The sequence below is a fragment of the Bombus impatiens genome, unplaced genomic scaffold (assembly GCF_000188095.3).
Source record: "Bombus impatiens unplaced genomic scaffold, BIMP_2.2 scf_1079, whole genome shotgun sequence".
Lineage (NCBI taxonomy): Eukaryota > Metazoa > Arthropoda > Insecta > Hymenoptera > Apidae > Bombus > Bombus impatiens.
The window spans coordinates 478,570-496,787 of NT_177498.1; the positions used below are offsets into that span (position 1 = coordinate 478,570).

General features: G+C 31.4%; 4 protein-coding genes and 1 long non-coding RNA gene across 11 annotated transcripts; 3 read left to right on the forward strand and 2 right to left on the reverse strand.

Annotated features, from left to right (window-relative positions):
- Nucleotides 1-487: 487 nt before the first annotated feature.
- Nucleotides 488-6,776, forward strand: LOC100745031. Of its 5 annotated transcripts, none has more exons than XR_002947628.2 (5): nt 890-1,027; nt 1,238-1,361; nt 1,463-1,504; nt 5,954-6,223; nt 6,487-6,776. XR_002947628.2 is itself a non-coding variant. In XM_024371029.2 (2 exons), the coding sequence occupies exons 1-2, from the start codon at nt 901-903 to the stop codon at nt 4,976-4,978; spliced, it is 1,104 nt and encodes a 367-aa protein (XP_024226797.1). In that variant the 5' UTR covers nt 488-900; the 3' UTR covers nt 4,979-5,186. The 5 variants fall into 5 exon arrangements, 1 of the variants encoding a protein (XP_024226797.1); XR_004462670.1 differs by having other exon boundaries at nt 915-1,027; nt 1,137-1,361; XR_004462669.1 differs by lacking the exon at nt 1,463-1,504.
- A 413-nt stretch (nt 6,777-7,189) lies between these two features.
- LOC105681502 lies at nt 7,190-10,985 on the forward strand. Its single transcript, XR_002947629.2, has 2 exons — nt 7,190-7,499; nt 10,851-10,985. It is a non-coding gene; the product is annotated as an uncharacterized LOC105681502 (long non-coding RNA).
- On the reverse strand, nt 9,849-13,029 carry LOC100745274 (facilitated trehalose transporter Tret1). Of its 2 annotated transcripts, XM_024371028.2 has the most exons (3): nt 12,583-13,029; nt 10,748-12,230; nt 9,849-10,363 (listed from the first exon to the last, which is right to left on the reverse strand). In XM_024371028.2, exon 2 carries the CDS (start codon nt 12,205-12,207, stop codon nt 10,795-10,797), a length of 1,413 nt encoding a protein of 470 aa, XP_024226796.1. In that variant the 5' UTR covers nt 12,208-12,230; nt 12,583-13,029; the 3' UTR covers nt 9,849-10,363; nt 10,748-10,794. The 2 variants fall into 2 exon arrangements, 1 of the variants encoding a protein (XP_024226796.1); XR_002947625.2 differs by lacking the exon at nt 12,583-13,029 and having other exon boundaries at nt 9,849-10,688; nt 10,720-12,308.
- LOC100745391 (39S ribosomal protein L42, mitochondrial) lies at nt 12,034-18,168 on the forward strand. 2 transcript variants are annotated; one of them, XM_024371031.2, is made up of 2 exons: nt 12,034-12,172; nt 17,759-18,168. In XM_024371031.2, exon 2 carries the CDS (start codon nt 17,759-17,761, stop codon nt 18,116-18,118), a length of 360 nt encoding a protein of 119 aa, XP_024226799.1. In that variant the 5' UTR covers nt 12,034-12,172; the 3' UTR covers nt 18,119-18,168. The 2 variants fall into 2 exon arrangements, with proteins under 2 accessions (XP_024226799.1, XP_003493327.1); XM_003493279.3 differs by lacking the exon at nt 12,034-12,172 and adding an exon at nt 17,389-17,586.
- Nucleotides 13,286-16,934, reverse strand: LOC100741199 (coiled-coil domain-containing protein 40). Its single transcript, XM_024371027.2, has 6 exons — nt 16,539-16,934; nt 15,712-16,334; nt 14,798-15,041; nt 14,299-14,709; nt 13,694-14,215; nt 13,286-13,628 (listed from the first exon to the last, which is right to left on the reverse strand). The coding sequence occupies exons 1-6, from the start codon at nt 16,656-16,658 to the stop codon at nt 13,311-13,313; spliced, it is 2,238 nt and encodes a 745-aa protein (XP_024226795.1). The 5' UTR covers nt 16,659-16,934; the 3' UTR covers nt 13,286-13,310.
- Nucleotides 18,169-18,218: the final 50 nt, after the last annotated feature.

Here is an 18,218-nt window from a genome sequence, read left to right on the forward strand (position 1 = left end):
ATAAGAAAATATCTAGGAAAAACTGCTTTAATAATATTATATCAAGGGACAAGTCTAGTAAAAAAGGAAGCGAAACTTAATGAAAGATTAAGATTAATGAAAGAGTTTTAAACATAGTTCTTTTATACATTTATGATTATCTGCTATGAAACAGTAATAGTTTAATAGAAACAGAACTATATTTAATAGAAACAGAAACAGTAAAGTTCATTGACCGAAATAAATTTCAATTTTGCTTTAAGCAAATGAAGAACCATTCCGCTCCAGCCATTTCAGGAAACCAACCGCTCCAACCAATCAAAACTAAAGAAAGTTTTGGCGCAGAGAATTTTTCTAGTTTGTTTGCTTGTTCAATAAATTATTTGTTATTTATTATTGTTGAAACCAAGTTTCTAATAATCATTTCTTTTCGTTGATTCGGAAAGAGTAGGAAAAGAATAGTTAGTGTATGTAGACTACCCGCATACGTACTACGAATTACTGCCTCTAGCGGTCAAACGTTCGAACTATTATATGTACATTTCTTTCTTCGCTATTTCCTTCGTAACAGAAACTTATGCAAATCTAAGAAACGATGAGAGATGAAATATCCGTTCGTACTGTGAAGCTTAGAATTTTTTGATCATCGGAACCACGGTTTATATGGCCGTGGTTAGAATACGTGTGCAATCGTGAATCGTCCAAAATCGTACAATTGAATCGTGTTTTTATTAGTGTCTTTATAAAAAAATATACAGTGAACAATTACAGGTGCAAGGAAGCGTAGTTCATTTTTGTGGATTATTAATCCTTGCAGTTTAGGTAGACACGTTGCTTCGGTTCCTTAGTTTTAGTGATTAATATTAAGTTTCTTCTTGTTTCTTACAATCGATTGCTATAACTCAAAAAACAGCAGTAACAATGCATAGACACGGTACTTATGATAGATGTAAATTTGTTCATTGTAACAACGGAAGGCACAATGGACACCGTTTGTTTCGATTTCCATCTAAACCAGAAAGACAGAAAAAATGGATAGAAAATGCAGGTAGGTAAAAAATATTTATACTTTTATTAAATTATTATTTGGCTGAACTTTACTTTAGAGTTTACTTTAGAGAGCCAAAAACTTATTGACCTTTTTTGCAATCTTATAGCTTTCAATGTGTAGAGTCCGAAAATGCAAATTTCAAGACGAGAAATCCACTGCTTCAAAAGTTATGATTGTTTCAAAAGTAAAAACCGAGCAACACTTTAGGGCACTTTACACGTTATTTTGACGCCATATTGTTCCTTTATACATGATTCGTCCAATGAGTGGAGTCGTTAATTGTAAATAAATGCACGTGGATGGCGACTATTTTGTGACGGGATTTTGAATCGTGAGTATTGAATTCACTTGAATTAGGTTCTGGCCAATCTACGCTCTCCGGCTACCGTTTACTGTTTACGCTAGTACAAACGAACTTTCTATGAAATTCAGTTCGATGCTCATCTGCGCAGACAGGAGGAAATTGGCGTTAAGGTAATATGTAAAATAAAAATGTTCAGTTTTACATAGTCATACCATAAGTTTGGAACCAATGGATTCCTCGCCTTAGAACTTGCATTTTAAGATACTACACGCTGAAAACTACAAGATTGCAAAAAAATCAATAACCTTTTTAATTCCTAAATTAAGGTTTAACCAATATGATTTGATGATTCAACAGAGTGCAAATCATTTGTAATTTGACAATTCCAATCTTTTTGTTCGGCGGATCGTAGCTTTTGCTGCTCGGTTTCTATTAAGGTATTTGTAACGTATATTGGACTTTCTCACAATCTTTTTTGAAATTCTGAGAGTGCGTTATTTAGTATGTTATCTATACATAATTCAATTTTAAAAAAAAGCCCAGTCTTACTGAAATGGAGATATTCACCTTGAAATTTGAAAGTTTTGGTAAATGTACAGATCGAACTCAATCTTCCTGATTTCGATGATTTTTTAATACGTGGTGGGCAATAGTATATCGTTTTGAATAACTCATTCCTATACATGTTACTGCCGATTGGCTTTGATTTCTAAGATATTCGCAAAAAAACTATCGGCACCATTACAGTGAATTCTGCCTATAGTTGTGCGTCTATGGCAGCGTATACGTATGGCAGCATTGGTTGCCGTTCTCTCATCTTTCGTTTATAAACGAAGATCGGGCGAGCTTAAAGTCGTGCACAATGTGCATATACGAGACTGTAAGAAATGTGTTATAACATAATTCAAGTAAAAGTGAATATTATCAATACATTTGGGTTGAGTTAGCTTTCTCAAAACCTTAATTAGTTTTTTCAGCAACTATAGGTTCAGATGATAACCTGACAACATAATTCGTCATTATCGTACGGGAGGGCCGTCCCACAGCGGCCGGACTTGAAAAAACTAACCCAAACTCAACACATTAATGATATTCACTTTTGATGAAACTGTGGAACAGTTACGTCCTTTCCGCTTTTGATGATTTTTGAATATGGGTCGGGGGCATGATTCCGAACAACTTTTTCCTGCACATGTAACTGTTGGTCGACCGTTGTTTTCCAGATATTTGCAAAAAACTTTCAGTGCCGCTACAGTGAATTCCGCTTATAGCTGTGCGTCTGTGACAACGTATGCAGTAGTATTGGTTGCTGATAGTCTTGCGGTGAACGAGTATAATGACCCGATCGAAACTTAGCCCTTATCTTTTGTTTATGGTAAAAATGTATATGTAAACGAGGGTTTAGCGAGCTTAAATCCCGTACACAACTGCATATGTGCGGCTACAACAAATGTTTGTTACATATAACTCATAATTCAATTGAAAGTGAATATCATTAATGTATTGAGCTTAGGTTTGGGTCAGAATCTTCAATCCGGACGCCTTGCGATTATCGGCAACACGCGCTTGAGATAATAACAAATTAATTATAAAAATAATAGGCGGATGAATAATTGATATTATTTTACGAAATAGGATAATCATTTTTACATGTATTCTACACAAGCGCTGTTCGCGGCAGTCGGATTGAGAAATCTGACCCAAACTTAAACCCAATATATATAAATCTTGTAACTAGGAATGTTTCCTTCTTCTTTCTCAAACCCTTCAGATATTCTGACAATTTGTCTGTACCAGTCTTCTATATTCTTCATTGTATCTGGATAGTCTTATCCTCTCCAATCTTCCCCATTCTCTCTCTCTCTCTCTCTCTCTCTCTCTCTCTCTCTCTCTCTCTCTCTCTCTCTCTCTCTCTCTCTCTCTCTCTCTCTCTCTCTCTCTCTCTCTCTCTCTCTCTCTCTCTCTCTCTCTCTCTCTCTCTCTCTCTCTCTCTCTCTCTCTCTCTCTCTCTCTCTCTCTCTCTCTCTCTCTCTCTCTCTCTCTCTCTCTCTCTCTCTCTCTCTCTCTCTCTCTCTCTCTCTCTCTCTCTCTCTCTCTCTCTCTCTCTCTCTCTCTCTCTCTCTCTCTCTCTCTCTCTCTCTCTCTCTCTCTCTCTCTCTCTCTCTCTCTCTCTCTCTCTCTCTCTCTCTCTCTCTCTCTCTCTCTCTCTCTCTCTCTCTCTCTCTCTCTCTCTCTCTCTCTCTCTCTCTCTCTCTCTCTCTCTCTCTCTCTCTCTGCAGTAACCATTATCCTTATATACCCCCTTTCCACTTTGTTTAAATAATAATTTTACACGGCATTAAGACATTACTCGCTGTTTAATCATAAATATAAATAATAATAATTTGTTCTAAGGACTGAGAGGAATTTTAGTTGAAGATTTAAGTCGGAGTTTTAGTTTCCGTGTTCTAAAATTAAGTTAACAATTTATTGCGAATAAAAGTTGCTTAAAGGATGGCCATATTGCGTGCAATGCCGCAGTAGAAAAAACTGTCACGCTTTGCTATTTAACTGTCACATATATCAAATTATATGACTGTCTATTATATTAAGATGTTTGTAAAATAAATTTATAGCTTCTCGCGAAAATTATGCATTCAGAATTCAACACTACTAAAATTCACGCAGGAAATAGTTGGCTTCGATTCTTGTCGACCTCCACGATCAGGACTGCAGGACTTTGCGATCTTCATTTCCGAGAGGAAGATTTTTGCGACGGAACGAAAAAGCGTTTGCTTCGGAATCGTGATCCAATCCATTGGAAGGAAATATCGACGTCCCATGGGCAGACACAGGCGATTGTTGAACCGCAAGAATCAGGGGATTCCACAGAAGTAGCAGTAGAAGAACAGAACAGAAGAACAGAAGAAGTGCAGAAGCTTCAAGAACAAGTACCAAGTCCAAGAGAAATCTGTGATAAAAATCTTCAAGAAAATGTTAACTGTGATAAAAATCTTCAAGAAAGTATTAACTGTGATAAGAATCTTCAAGAAAATGTTTACTGTAGTAACCTCGACGATTTTAGTATTAGAAAACAGTCAAACCTTAATTTATGTCCTTCGGGGAAAGAATTGTTCCTTAACACTGCTTCGGATGATACCGATTTGTCATTTTTAAATTACGAATTAGATGCACAAGCACCTACACCTTGCGAAAATTTGACAGTTGTTTCGTTTGCATCAAAAAAAGATTTTCGATGCTCCAAAGAATGTAAAATATTGGTTGATTCCTTAACAAAAAAAATAAATCTTTTACAGATAAAGGTAAAGCGATTGGAAAAGAGAGCAAAATGTGTACAAAGTAAATATTCATATGTACGCAAGCAATTAGAAAAGCAACTAAGCCAAAAAATTCGCAATATTGATGATTTTTTAGTAACGAATAAACTAGCTAAGAATGTAGGTCCGACGGCGAAGACTATAATTAAACTACAGTTGCGTACAAAAAAGACTCAATATACAGACGACGAGAAAGAGTTAGCGAAACAAATTTATTTTCAGTCTCCAACTAACTATACTAAATTGCGAAATGTGGGTTTGATTTTACCTTCAGAATCCATAGTTCGAACATGGTTCTCCAAGTATGATGGTTCCGAGAATGAATGAAATGATCTTTTGAAAAATTTCTGTTTATGTAATTGAGAAGTTTGATAAAAAAAAAGGGCATGTATGCCAAAATCCCATTTTAAGAAAATTGATTTTAAAGTTTTCATTATGGTATTACTTACTGAAAAGTAATTGAATCCAAATTTTTAAAGGTGTATTAATATATTCTTAAAACGTTCTGAAAGCAAAAATAATAATTAAAAGATGATATGCGTTTTTATTAATAAGCTTTAAAAAATTGATTTATGTGTCCTTTTTCCATAAATAGAGTAAAATTATTTTTTTGTTTATTTATTTAAGTATAATTTTATTTACTTATTCAGTTACAAATATTTTTTATACAGAAAACTTACATAAAAAATACAAGCTTAAGATCAAAATTAAACAAGAAATTAAATTTCTTAAGTAAATATTTTTATACAAGTTGCATGCGTAACTGTAGTTTACGCTTTTATTTTCTGACGTCACCTTATCTAGCTCCAATAAGTTATATAGAGGTATACTCATCATCTTTTCTTCAAAATTGTTACACTTCCTCCTCGTTAGTTGACATGAATTTATCTTTATCAGGTTCGCACGGTACGATCTTCGCTACTTGAAGAACGTTCTCAATCCGTATTCTGCTGTTCTCATCCGGATATTAGCATAAACTTCTTGCGTCCTCTCCGCGGTCAATTCTCGTAGAGCTGGTTCAATCGTTAAAAGTTCTAAATAATTTATGCGCTTCTTTTATAGGGATTTATTTCAGAAACCATAGGCTTTTTTTGTCTCCGTTTACTGCATCCTAACCGAATGTACATAGATGCATCAGTGTATATTGTTACGTTAAATTTTCCCGAGTCGATCTTTTTAATTGAGCTTTTGGCCTTATTCGGGATGGCAAATCCGTTTTCTTTCTTCCGTGCTGTATCATATATATAAACCTTATATAAACAGCCGAATCATTGCGGCTTACGTCTCCTACTTTGATTTTAGATTATTTGACAAGCAAGGCTATAAGGGTTGTGGTACGAGGAGGTAAGTCAAGCTCGAGAAGAATTCGTCGGGAGACGATAAAAACAGGAGAAATTCTTTATCACCAATCTGAAGACTATTCGCCTCATCGTTCCTAAATTTCAACATCGCATTTCGACTTTCTGAAAACGGCATTTCTAAGATTCGTGTCTCAGCAATGGAAAATTCATTATTAACAATTTGAAAGTTTACATCGACATAATGAACTTTTTAACAATGATTTCGTCACAAGTAAGTATGATTCTTGAATCAATGCCTGTGAGATTGTAGTAGATTGTAGTCGATATTAGTATTTACCGTTTTGCTTCGTTATATTAAGTTGCGAGCCAGCGTCAATAAGGAAATTGGCAAACCTTTCTTGGAAACAATGATGAAACAAGTTAATCATTTGCAAAGGATCGACCAATTCTGGCTTTACATTACTCGGGATTGAGTCCTTCATTAATTTTAATGCGAGGTAAAATTTAAAAAAGAGGTATTCAATGACTTTACAGCATTCTGTTGAGGAACCATCTTTGAATGAGGCGACTGACTGTCGAATTTAGGCAATTTAACAACAGGAGAGTCCATTTGCGTTGTCACGAAGATTGATTTTTGAGGCTGCGATACGTCAGTAGAAAATTCGGGATTAGCAGTAACAACCATGTTTGGATAAGGTAATTGGTTCTTCATTTCGGGTAGATCAACGATGAAGCTACTTGCTTATGTTGACAAAAAACTAAATTCTGAAAATTGTGATTGACTCGCATAAGATTCGACTCGCATGGTTTCAAAAAATATATCTTCGACATCAAAAAATGAAATATTAAATCTTAAACTACGACTATTTTTACATTTCTTAAAACTTATCGTATATCGTATATAAACTTACCGTATTTGCTCATACAACCTAACAAATTTGATTACAAAAATAATTATGTTTCATAGAATACACGATAGACAGGAGAGAGTTTACAGATTACAATCTAATCAGGTGGTACTTATTTTATACGCAAGCTATTTTGGAGTCCAGTTGAGTCCAATTTTCCAGATGTTGATCTCATTCAGCGCTTGGATACCAGGTCGCAGGTCGCAGGTCGCAGGTCGCAGATCGCAATAGTCCGCCAATAATTGCCAAGAAATCCAATCGTTCAATGTCTCGATGACTGACCAGGGAATGGATCAGGATACTCGGGTGTATGTCATGTGGTAGCCAGGAAATGTAATATGAATATGAATATTTACATTCGCTCTAGGGGAAACCGTGCGGAAATTCAAGAGGAAGAGATTGCATCTTCGCAAGAAGCCTCTCACCAGCCGGCAATAGGGGAAAGCTCCCTCTCGCCATCGATCCTCAAGTGTTTCGCCGCCTTTTCGAGATTCCACGGATATTTTGCGTATCCCATTACTGTCAGCGAAACTGTTACTGTTGCGGCCTAGTTAGAAAGTCGATATTTTGGAGCGAGTTCGGATGCCCGTGGAACGCTGATCCGTTTGGCTCGTGATGGCTTCGATAATAACTCCAAATGTAATATAAAATCAATCAACTTACATTTGAATTATTTAAATATTTTAAAACAACAACTTGAACAACAACTTAAATTTTACAAGAACGAAAATGAAGAGTGTCTGTAGCAAACATTGTAAGTGCCAGAAAACAATTTTTCGGGAGGAAAAGAAAACTTATTCTTTAATGTAATTCAAATTCACGAAAAAGAAAGGTGTGTCTGTAGAGAAGTCTGTATGTGTCACCTCTTAATTGTAAATAAAACTCAATGTTTCATTTATTTAAATAAATGGCATAGACAAAAACCAAGAAACGATTAACCACCGTTTATTGGGGCTTATATTTTTCTCTATAGAGGCGACTATGTGACGCGACAATGCCCTTTCATATGACAACAGATATAAATATCGAATTGGCTAGTGACATAAGCACAGAGATATAAAGAGTACGCGAATCACATATTACCGCGTAATTGGATGCAATTTTATACTAGTATTTGTAATTGTATACTAGTATTAAGGAGATCCTAATTTGAAGTTACAAAAATAGCCATTTAATTATGATAATTGTAAAAAATCCAACTTTAGGCACGTTTCAAATTCTAAGAAAAACGGCTGGCAATATTTTCTTGTTGCTTATCATGTGCTATGTTGGTAATTACTTTAAAAAATATCAACTATTGAGATATAGCATAACATCCCTGGTCTCTTTTGCAGTTTTGATATACGCCCACGCATCGTTGTTCTAACGCAAAGCAACCAAACGACCGTTTTCGTTAATTAATTTCAAATTAAACAATTTTTCGGTTTCGAATCTTTACTAACTTTTAGAAAGTTAGTACACGCTGACTAAGTTGTTTTTTGCAGATCTTTAAACTGCATCGTTTATCGCTGGCTGACTTGTTGTAAATTATGCTTCATTGCAGCAGACGAGTAGTCATTCAACCAGATCCAACACTTCATTCTCGAGTGCGCTCACAAGGTACTTGAGATACTCTCAAGTAGTTACATACTTAATATATTTATAAACACTATCTAAACTGAACTCACGTAAAAAGATATTAAATTTATATTAAATTTTGAATTCAGTTACTCATATGTATAACTTTTGCGCCTATAATCAAATAGATGACACTCTGTATAATCCTGTATAACCCCACTGCATGACTTACCTTATTTTAGATAAATTAGTTAAAATCAAAGTTGATTAAGATTCAAAGAATTTGTAATGTCATGTGTTATTACTGATGGATCTTAATAGGGTGAATCTATGGTGCTGTAAATAGAAATTCTACAGCAACATACAAATTCTACAACATTCTACAACAAAGGAATTTTGATAACAGATTTTATCATGATTTTATCGACTAAATGTTATAATTATTAGTCATCGTTGATAACTAGTTGTAATCACTCGTTTGTTTGCACGCTTACTTTTGTTGCCATGAAAAGAAACATTTCTGAAGTATAAAATGCCAGGCTCTTTGATATTGTGATGAACACTAATTAGATATATTTTTACTAACATTAGCTATTAACAACTAACTCAACTGGATATAAAGTAAATAGATAAATAAAATAAATTTGTCAGTTAATAGTGAGGATATATTATTATATATCAGACAACAAACATTAGAGATTAGACTTCTCGTTGCGCTTGAAGTGTCTAGGCTTTTTCCAACTGATAACGTAAAACGCTTTCTGTTTTCCAATTCATTATTCAATTAAAATGCTTCAGAGTTTATTAGATAATGTATAGGCGCCAACGCCCTGGCCGCGCTGAGTACACTCGTTCCCGTCAGATCACGAAAGTTAAGCAGCGCCGGGCACGGATAGTATTTGGATGGCTCAGCGCCTCGGGGCCGCCAAGCAGTCCGGTAGGGGAACCGGGCTGCCTGGCACGGCGGCTCCAGCGACGAGGCGCTGTGTGACAATGGTCACACACCGGCCCCATCAGCGGTGGTATTAGGCGCGCGGGGCAGAGGCCCCGTTGCGACGCTCACACCGATTCCCGGGCCTCTCTCGATCGCAGCCGGGGTGATTATCGTGGAGGTTTTAGTCGGTTGGAGTCCGACACTACCACGCCGCTTTCTCCAGAAGCGGCCTGGCGTCCGTGCGGATTTCCTCCACGTAAAATATAAAAAAAAAAAAAGATAATGTATAGGCAACTTGCTCTATTTAGGAGATTCGTAATTTCTTGATGAAATTTTCCTTCTTGATGTAATTTCACTATCAATTAACGCTCGCACTTACAGGTTTCTGATCTCTTTGTAGCCATGTTTAAGAATTATTATTCATCATATTATTCATTATGAAATACGCGTTCGAATATTTCTGTAACTTGCGTAAGCAATATGTAGATTGCTCTTGATGTGCTATCAATCCTGCAGACGTAGTCAGATCTTTTTCTAATTTTATTCATACATTCTCAAGATTTGTACCTTCTGTTTGAGGCCTGCAAATTTCATTTCTTAACAATTTGGAGACATTCGAATGTACTTTGTATATATACATTTGTACATATACAGTTGTAAAAAGAAATTTATAACAGCTTGTCATATTTTTTGTTTGCCTTATCAACAAAAGCTTATCTCAGAGAAGTAATGTATACACGACCATAACTAGATTTGGATAATTACTAACGCTATTATGTATTTTGAAGCATCATGCGAATTTACATATAGATACATACATGTAGGTACATACAAATTATTGTTATGCTACCGTAATGGATTGAACTTCTCATTCACAGGTTTACACCGAGTTTACAACTTTCTTTTATATCATCTGATAATTTTTGCTGAATAGTACAAATTTTCGATGCGCATAACTTTTAAAACAGCGATTCTCCTTGCCTTAAGTCTGCTATGTTTGAATTTTACACATCTAAAATATATAAGATAAAAATAGGTTACAAAACCGGTCTTTCTCAAAATAAAATTTGTGCAAAAACTGTATTTATACAATGCAAATTAAAGTGTATTCAGTATACAGAAGTCATATATATATACATATATATAACTTTTAAGCTTAACATATTGGACCACAGTCTGTTGTATACTTGAATTTATTTCAAAATTTATATTCAAATAAAGTAATCTTAAATCGTTTGCAAAATGTTTATATTTTAATTGTTTATTATAAATTGTTTTATAGGTGTATACATATTTATTTTGTTACAATATTTTATTCTACAGCTTTTTAATACTTTCTTTTGTTGTGCTTTTATATAAACTAATAACTTGTAATTTGAAATAATATTAAACCCACCATCAGTGGACTATTGTAGACAAACAGTTTTTAAATAATAACATTATTTAGGAGCCATTCAATTCTTTTTGGATTTCTTCTAAAGACTTTCCTTTTGTTTCAGGAACTAATAAATACACAAAGGAAGTTCCAATAACACAAATTACGGTAAATAACCAAAATGTTTCACCAGTACCAATTGCCATGGAAACATTAATAAAAAATTTAGTTACAATGAAAACTAATACCGAATTTAAAAGGCAAGCACTACTTACAGCTACACCCTTAATTTCTGGTGCAAAAATTTCACCCATCATTAACCATGGAACTGGACCAAAACCCATATTAAACATAATAATAAAAATGCATAGAGACGTTAGAGGTAACCATGTAATTGAAGTTCCCTGGTTTTCAAGAAGGTAGAAAAAAACTCCAAGGGCGCAAGTTGTTAAAGCCAAAAATATTATAGATGTTAATAGTAATATTTTTCTGCCTATACGGTCTACAATTAATGTGCTCACAAAGACAGCTAATACTTGTATTGCACCTATTACAATAGTTGAATAATGAGGGTCTAAATCACTGCCAGCTTTTTCAAAAATGCTATTAGTATAAAATATAACAACATTTACACCACATAATTGTTGAAAAAACATAAGACCATAAGCAATTATAAAGCCTTTTAAAGCTGCTCTAGATTTGATTATAGTCCAAAAAGAGGTTGTATTTTGATTGCATTCTTCCAATGCATGTTTTTGATTTTGTAACTCATTTTCGATATTGTACTGAATACCGCGCAATCTAGTTAAACTTTTCTTAGCAGAGTCTTCATCACCTTTTTTTAAATAGTAGACTGGTGATTCTGGCATAAACATAAAAACTCCAAAAAATATAAGTGGTATAATACCAGATATAATTGACAGTACACGCATATCAACAAAAGTTCCCAAAACATACGATAAAAGAATGCCTGTAGTGAGAAGCAATTGAAAGTAAGATCCAACAGCTCCACGAATTTCATTCTCAACTATCTCTGCTGTGTATATTGGTGCTACCGCAGAAAAAGCTGGACCACTGAGACCAGTGATGAATCTACCAGCATAAAACATGATTAGATTGTTGGCAAAAATTAGAAGTAACCAGCCTAAGGTAAAAGGTATCACCATCAAAAGCATTGAAAATTTTCTTCCTATCATGTCAGCAAGAATTCCAATAGGAATACATATTACTACTGAACCTATTGCAGTTATTGAGCTAATCCATGAAAATTCTTCTGGAGAAATAGGTATACCATATAAAGATTGTAAGTCTCTTCCATTATCACCAGCAGAGGAAGTCCATGCTAATGTCATTCCAGCTGCTAAGGCTCCAAGATTTGCTGCCAAACTTGCAACATATTGAAGCAATCTCTTAGCTGGCACACTTTGATCATCATTGGACACCAAGGTTTGTTGTGAAATTCCAAGATTAATTTCTTTCATTTTTTTCTTTTTTTTTTAATTCACTAAATATGCAAAAGAATTAACTTGATTATTATGATTATTCATAATCATATAAATCAATGCTTTTTTTCTGTTTCTCAGAAATACAGTTTTTAATTTACTTATTTATTTTAATTTATATAATTCTGAAAAATTTTTTAGTCTTGAACATACTTCTTCGTATTTTTTATTTCACGTTAAAAGTATTGACAATAAATTTTATTGCTCCCATTATAAAAATAGAAATGAGTAGGTTTTTTACGATATTACTTATCGCATAAAATAAAATTTACAAAATCGATTTAACGTTTTAAATAGCAAAAAAAAAACTGGTTTAATTATTTTGTGTATATTTTATAAATGAAAGTTTCTTACCATCTAGCTTCAGATTCCCTATTGTTATCAATCGTAATATTTTTTGCATAAAATTCTCTACTTCTTTTATTTAACAATATAATTGTATATTTAGCTTATTGTCTACAACTTGCATATAGCTTGATATAAAACGTTTTCTTAAAATAGTTACTAGAACTTTGTCCCATTGCATGAAGTATTTATTGAATGATAACATAATAATCATGCGCTTATCTTATCTTACACAGTCAGCTATTCTCTTATATAATTTGCAGAGTTACTAATACTTTTTTAATTCTGTTTTTTAACATTGGAAAGTCATGGTCAGTCCTTTCTAATGTACATTTTAGATATTCTCTGCAATAGTGTTCTTTTTGCAAATTTTCTTCTATTATATTTTCATTTTTATAAATCATTTTATATATGCCATTTTTAATATCATATAATTGCTTTACTTTTCTTTGTTTAAGGACCAAACTATGTAAATTCTAAAAATTGGAAAATAGAATTGAATAGTTAGTAAATTATGTTATCTAATGTGATACAATTAGAAACATACATGATATTTAAGCAGTTCCAATCGTTCAATTTCGTTTTCCACGGTGTTAACATGTTCTTTTAAATTTCGCAAAAATTCTTGACACTTGACTAATTTATCTTGAATACTTGTTACTTGATTGTTTAATTTCTCTATCATATTAATAGTTTGTTTCTTTATCTGTTAATAATAAAACATATAATTTGCTAATTTAAAACAAAACAATTATCTTAATGCTTACTTTTAAAAGTTGCTTAATTTTTGCTCTTTGATCAGACAAACGTTTGTGCATTACAACCTTCTCATTATGTTTTACTTTTGAATTTCTTTTAAGTCTACCAAACACTTTGTCAACTATAATATCTCTTCTTGTAATACAAAGATTCATATCATGAATTAATTTTTCCTGAATCTTCTTTAAATAGGAAAGTCTCATTTCCATTCTATGAATTTCACTTTTCATTGATGCTATACTTCCAGTATTTTGCTCCTCTTTTACATTTTTAATTGTATCTTGTATCAGTTGTACCTTAATGACATAAATATTATGACAATAAAGAAATAAATGATAAAATAATATAAATTACCAATTACCTTTTTGTTCCATGCTAAACTTTCTTGTATTACAGAATTTAATTCCTCCTTTAGCATTACTTTCTCAGTGCATACATATTTTAAATCACTTTGTAATTTTATAAGTTCTAATTCCAATTCTTGAAAAGACAAAAGACATTCATTCTTTATTATACAATTTTTATCCTCCAAGCCCTTCTTCAGATCTTTTTGTACCATTAAATTTGAATTTATGCGGGATAACTTTTGATCAAGAGAAATTACAGCCTTATTTACATTTGCTTGTTCTTTTGTAAGCATTTCTAATGCATATTCCAATTTAAAATTCTTTTGCCCCATTATCATAACTTCTTTTTGAAGAAAATTTATTTCTTGCAATTGCAATTCTCTTTGTTGGCTTAATGAAACCACAAAACCTTGTTGACGCAACCAAAATTGTTGTGTCTTTTTAATATTTAGTTGAAATTCTTGAATATTTTTTTCTAAACCGACAATCTTTATATCTAATGGACTCAATTCTTCTGCATTAGTACTTGGTAGTATCTGAAATTGTTTGCTTGTAAATATATATGACTTTTTTATTACATTTTTTCTGAATTCAAAAATAAAAAGAGACAATATATAACCTGCTCAAGAAGTTTATTTATTCCTAAAAGCTTTGTTTGCGCTTTTCCCATCATTACTTCATATTTTCTTGTCTCCTTTTGCAATTCATCTATTTGCTTTTCTTTCCCAGTATTTATTTGCGACAGTTCATGCAATTCTGCTTTTTTATTTTCAATAAGATTTTTAAGCTTTTCCAATTGCAGAAGATTGTTTCCATATGTATTCTCTACACGTGCAACTGAAATTTCAGATTGCAATACAGCATTTTTTGTATTTATTAGTAACTCATTTACATATTGAGTCGCCTTATTGCATATAACTTTTTCTTCCAACTTTTTAAATATAGCATCCTCTAGATTATTTCTTTTTTCAAAAATATTTTCAAACTTTTTATTCACTTGCTCTTCTTCATATAAATAATTCTGATATTTCTGAAATGATGTTAGTTAAGAATAAAATCAATTAGAATTATAGCATGTTTTATATTAGCATTTAACAATTATAGCATGTCTAACATACATTAAATATAACATTATAATCGTATTCTGTTTGTTCACTTATTTTTGTAAGATTTAGTAATTCTGATTTACTGTTTGCAATATTTTCATTATATTTTGATATTGCTCTTGATGTAATTTTAATATCGTTTTCTATTCGAAAGGATAAAGATGTCAGATGTTCATTATTCTCCATTTCTTTTTCTGTTTCTTTCCTTATTTTTTGTATTTCTAATAATAATCCATTGTATAATTGATGTGCTTCTCTAAAAAGATAAATATTTCAATGAACTTGAGATGAAATGTTACAACTTCATATCATGTTCTCTTATATAAAAAGTTGGCAATAAATTAATTGTTCTTGAATTTGACTAATTACCGACTGAATATGAGTAAAAAATCAACAGGATGTTATTTTAAATGCGAATATATGTAAATAATGTAGACAAAAATTTTCCCGTTTAACTATACTGAAATGCAAACATATTTGGAAACGTTTAGTTAACAATCGATTTGCTACACGCATATGATAAATTTTTAAATCTACTTTTCTCGGAAACAAAGCGTCTTGTGAAAAAAATGTTATTCTACACTTCCGATTTATTTTCACATGTGGAATGACCTTTTGTCGACTGTTCAGTCCTGTCCAGTCCGGAACTAGTCATGTTCAAGTATACTTCATAAATTTTCAAACTCGATTTTCTCAAGAACTAAGCCTTAAACGAAAAAATGTTATTCCATATCTTTCTTTTATTTTTTAAATAAGAAATCACCACGTGCCCGCTTGTTGTACATAACTTTTGGCCTCACCAGTATGTCAATCAAATATAATTCAAATATATAACCAAATGTAAGATTACCACAGTAAATTTTATATTATATCCCTAATCATCATAGATTCATACGGAGAAGTATTAAATCTACTGCAATACTTACTTTTGTTCAAAATTTAACTGATCATGAATACTATTTCTTTTAGAAATATTAGTTACCACAGACTTCCATATATTATACAGATCTTTATGTTCCATATGTAGAGTTTCTAAATCTGTATTTGCATCAATTATCATTCTATTAGCATCTTGCTTTTCTTTGTCTTTAATTTGTAATTGTTCATCAATGTAGGCTATTTCTGATTCAATTTTCCATATTTCTTCTTTCAATCGATATAATATAAAGTCTCTTTGCTGTTTTCTTTTAATCAGTATCTTATTTTTACTAACATCTTGTAATGACACTTGTTTTGATATTATTAAATGGTCGTTCAAATCCTTTTCCCATTTGGACAAGTAAGAATAAAATTCCAATAAATTCTTTAATTTTTGACATAATTTTTCTTTTTTATCTTTCTCTCCTTTTAACTTTGAATAGTTTTCTTTTAAAATATCCTTAGCATTTTCTATACTATTATTCCTTTTTTCTCTTAATAATGTAACTTTTGATAGTGCCTCTATATATTGTTTTAATATTATATGCTGATGTTGAACTTCTTCTTGCTTTTGATAAAGTTGTATAGCTTCTGATTCTAGTTCTTTTTCTGCATGTTTTATTGACGCTTCCTAAAAATATTTATAATTAACCTTATGCCGTTAAGTTATAACAAAATATTATAGAATGTAACATTTCAAAATATATTTTATATCCTTGTATTAAAATTATAAAATATATTTTGAAATGTTATAATAAAATCATTGTTAAAGATAATAGCATAAAGTATACAAAATATTTGTTATTTATTATATTTTGTGTAGTCAGTTACTTACAAGATCGAGTATTTCTTCTGAAAGTTTATTATCAACATGCAATAAATGCACATGTAGTGTTCTTTGAAACTTTTTCATCAAATTATCATTTGGATCAAGAATACTTAATGTAGACGTCATGATCAAGCTCAATTTATTGCACCTTGTTATGAATTTTTTAACCACTTTAAAAACTACTTTTTACAAAAATTGTCTTTTCTATCTCTTTTCATATGTTCATTTAATGATATGAACATATATCTAAATTTTTTTTAATTCTTAAACGTTTCATTTAAATGTTTCATTCTCGTAGCACTGCAAGATTTGTTTACATTTAAATTAAATGCGGTTACCACATTAACAGCCAAGTAGTAACAAAATAATAGAAAGCAGTAGAAAATGAACTTTCATTTTTTTATGATCAATATTTTTTTCTTTCATTACTTGGTCTGTTAAATATGTATATAATGTATGTATAAATATTTTAGCAGATTCTAATAATTTATTATTTATACTAACGATTACTATTATACTAAAAGATATTGTATGACAAAATTTTAATTTATCCCATAACTATATATATTTATGCTATTTAATTAGTAATAGAAATATTTTATTGTATGTCGTTGTTGTATTTAATATTTTTAATATACCCTCATTAATGTAAAATAGTATTAGAATGTGTAATAGATTATATTTTAGAATACGAAATTGATTAAATTATCTTTTATTTTGAAAAATTTTAGAACATAACGGTATAATATTATAAATTATAAGAATATCATTATTATCAAACATTACAAAAAATCAGTATGATTGGTAATTTAAATGCTTAATTATGCTTTTAATTTTAATGCAAAAGTTGATGTATGTAGCAAGTTATTCTTTGTCGAGGGATTCAATATGTGTAGTGGCACTACTGTTCATTTACAAATTGTATATTTCATTTCTTAAATATATGTTACTTCAATTATAATATAAATATTATAGATATTTATATACTATAAATACGCGTTTCATTTTGAGTATACCATTTATTTACCACTTCTGCAATAATTTACGCTTTAAAGTAAGATATACAAATATTTCTTACTTACAGAATTGTTGTATTATTTATAGGTTATTCTGCAAGATATAACCTTAGATGTGTTACTAACATTACATATATTTTTATTTATAAATTATTAGTATAAAAATATATTAACTAATTTTTCCATTTCTCTTTCTATCTCTTTAAACAGATGAATACTGTATTAAGTACTGTGCGTGTACTAAATGTATCTGCCAAGCGATATCTAAGTTCTGTTAAATTACCTTCAGAAATAGCTATACCAATGAATAAAGATATGATTATCTGCTGGCATCCAGAACGAGAATTCCCTTATGAATATTCATTACCATTACCAGAAGAAAAACAAATTTCATCAAATTCTGTTTTATGCATTGGTGAAAAAGAAATTGCTGAGGTTTTTAAGCAGAAGAAAGAAGAGGTTGTTGTTGAAGAACTTTCTAAATTGACATATACTACAAAACATAGATGGTATCCCAAAAACTGGCGTCGGAGATTGAGGAAAGTAGAAACAGAAAGACCATATCTGTAGTTGTATGCTTAAAACATTAATTCAATAAAGTAATATTAAGACTAATTAAATTTTTATTTAGAAAGTAATATTGTCGTAGGCTATTTTATGTTTATATTTA

Bases quoted from the DNA above. Each gene is read 5' to 3' on its own strand.
- LOC100741199 (XM_024371027.2), bottom strand. From the start codon at position 16,658: ATGACGTCTACATTAAGTATTCTTGATCCAAATGATAATTTGATGAAA. The intron at 14,216-14,298 runs GTTATATATTGT...AAACAATTTCAG, and splicing joins TAAATAAACTTCTTGAGCAG to ATACTACCAAGTACTAATGC. The intron at 13,629-13,693 runs GTAATTGGTAAT...TATGTCATTAAG, and splicing joins GTTTAGCATGGAACAAAAAG to GTACAACTGATACAAGATAC.
- LOC100745274 (XM_024371028.2), bottom strand. From the start codon at position 12,207: ATGAAAGAAATTAATCTTGGAATTTCACAACAAACCTTGGTGTCCAAT.
- LOC100745391 (XM_024371031.2), top strand. From the start codon at position 17,759: ATGAATACTGTATTAAGTACTGTGCGTGTACTAAATGTATCTGCCAAG.
- LOC100745031 (XM_024371029.2), top strand. From the start codon at position 901: ATGCATAGACACGGTACTTATGATAGATGTAAATTTGTTCATTGTAAC. The intron at 1,028-4,001 runs GTAGGTAAAAAA...AAATTCACGCAG, and splicing joins AAAATGGATAGAAAATGCAG to GAAATAGTTGGCTTCGATTC.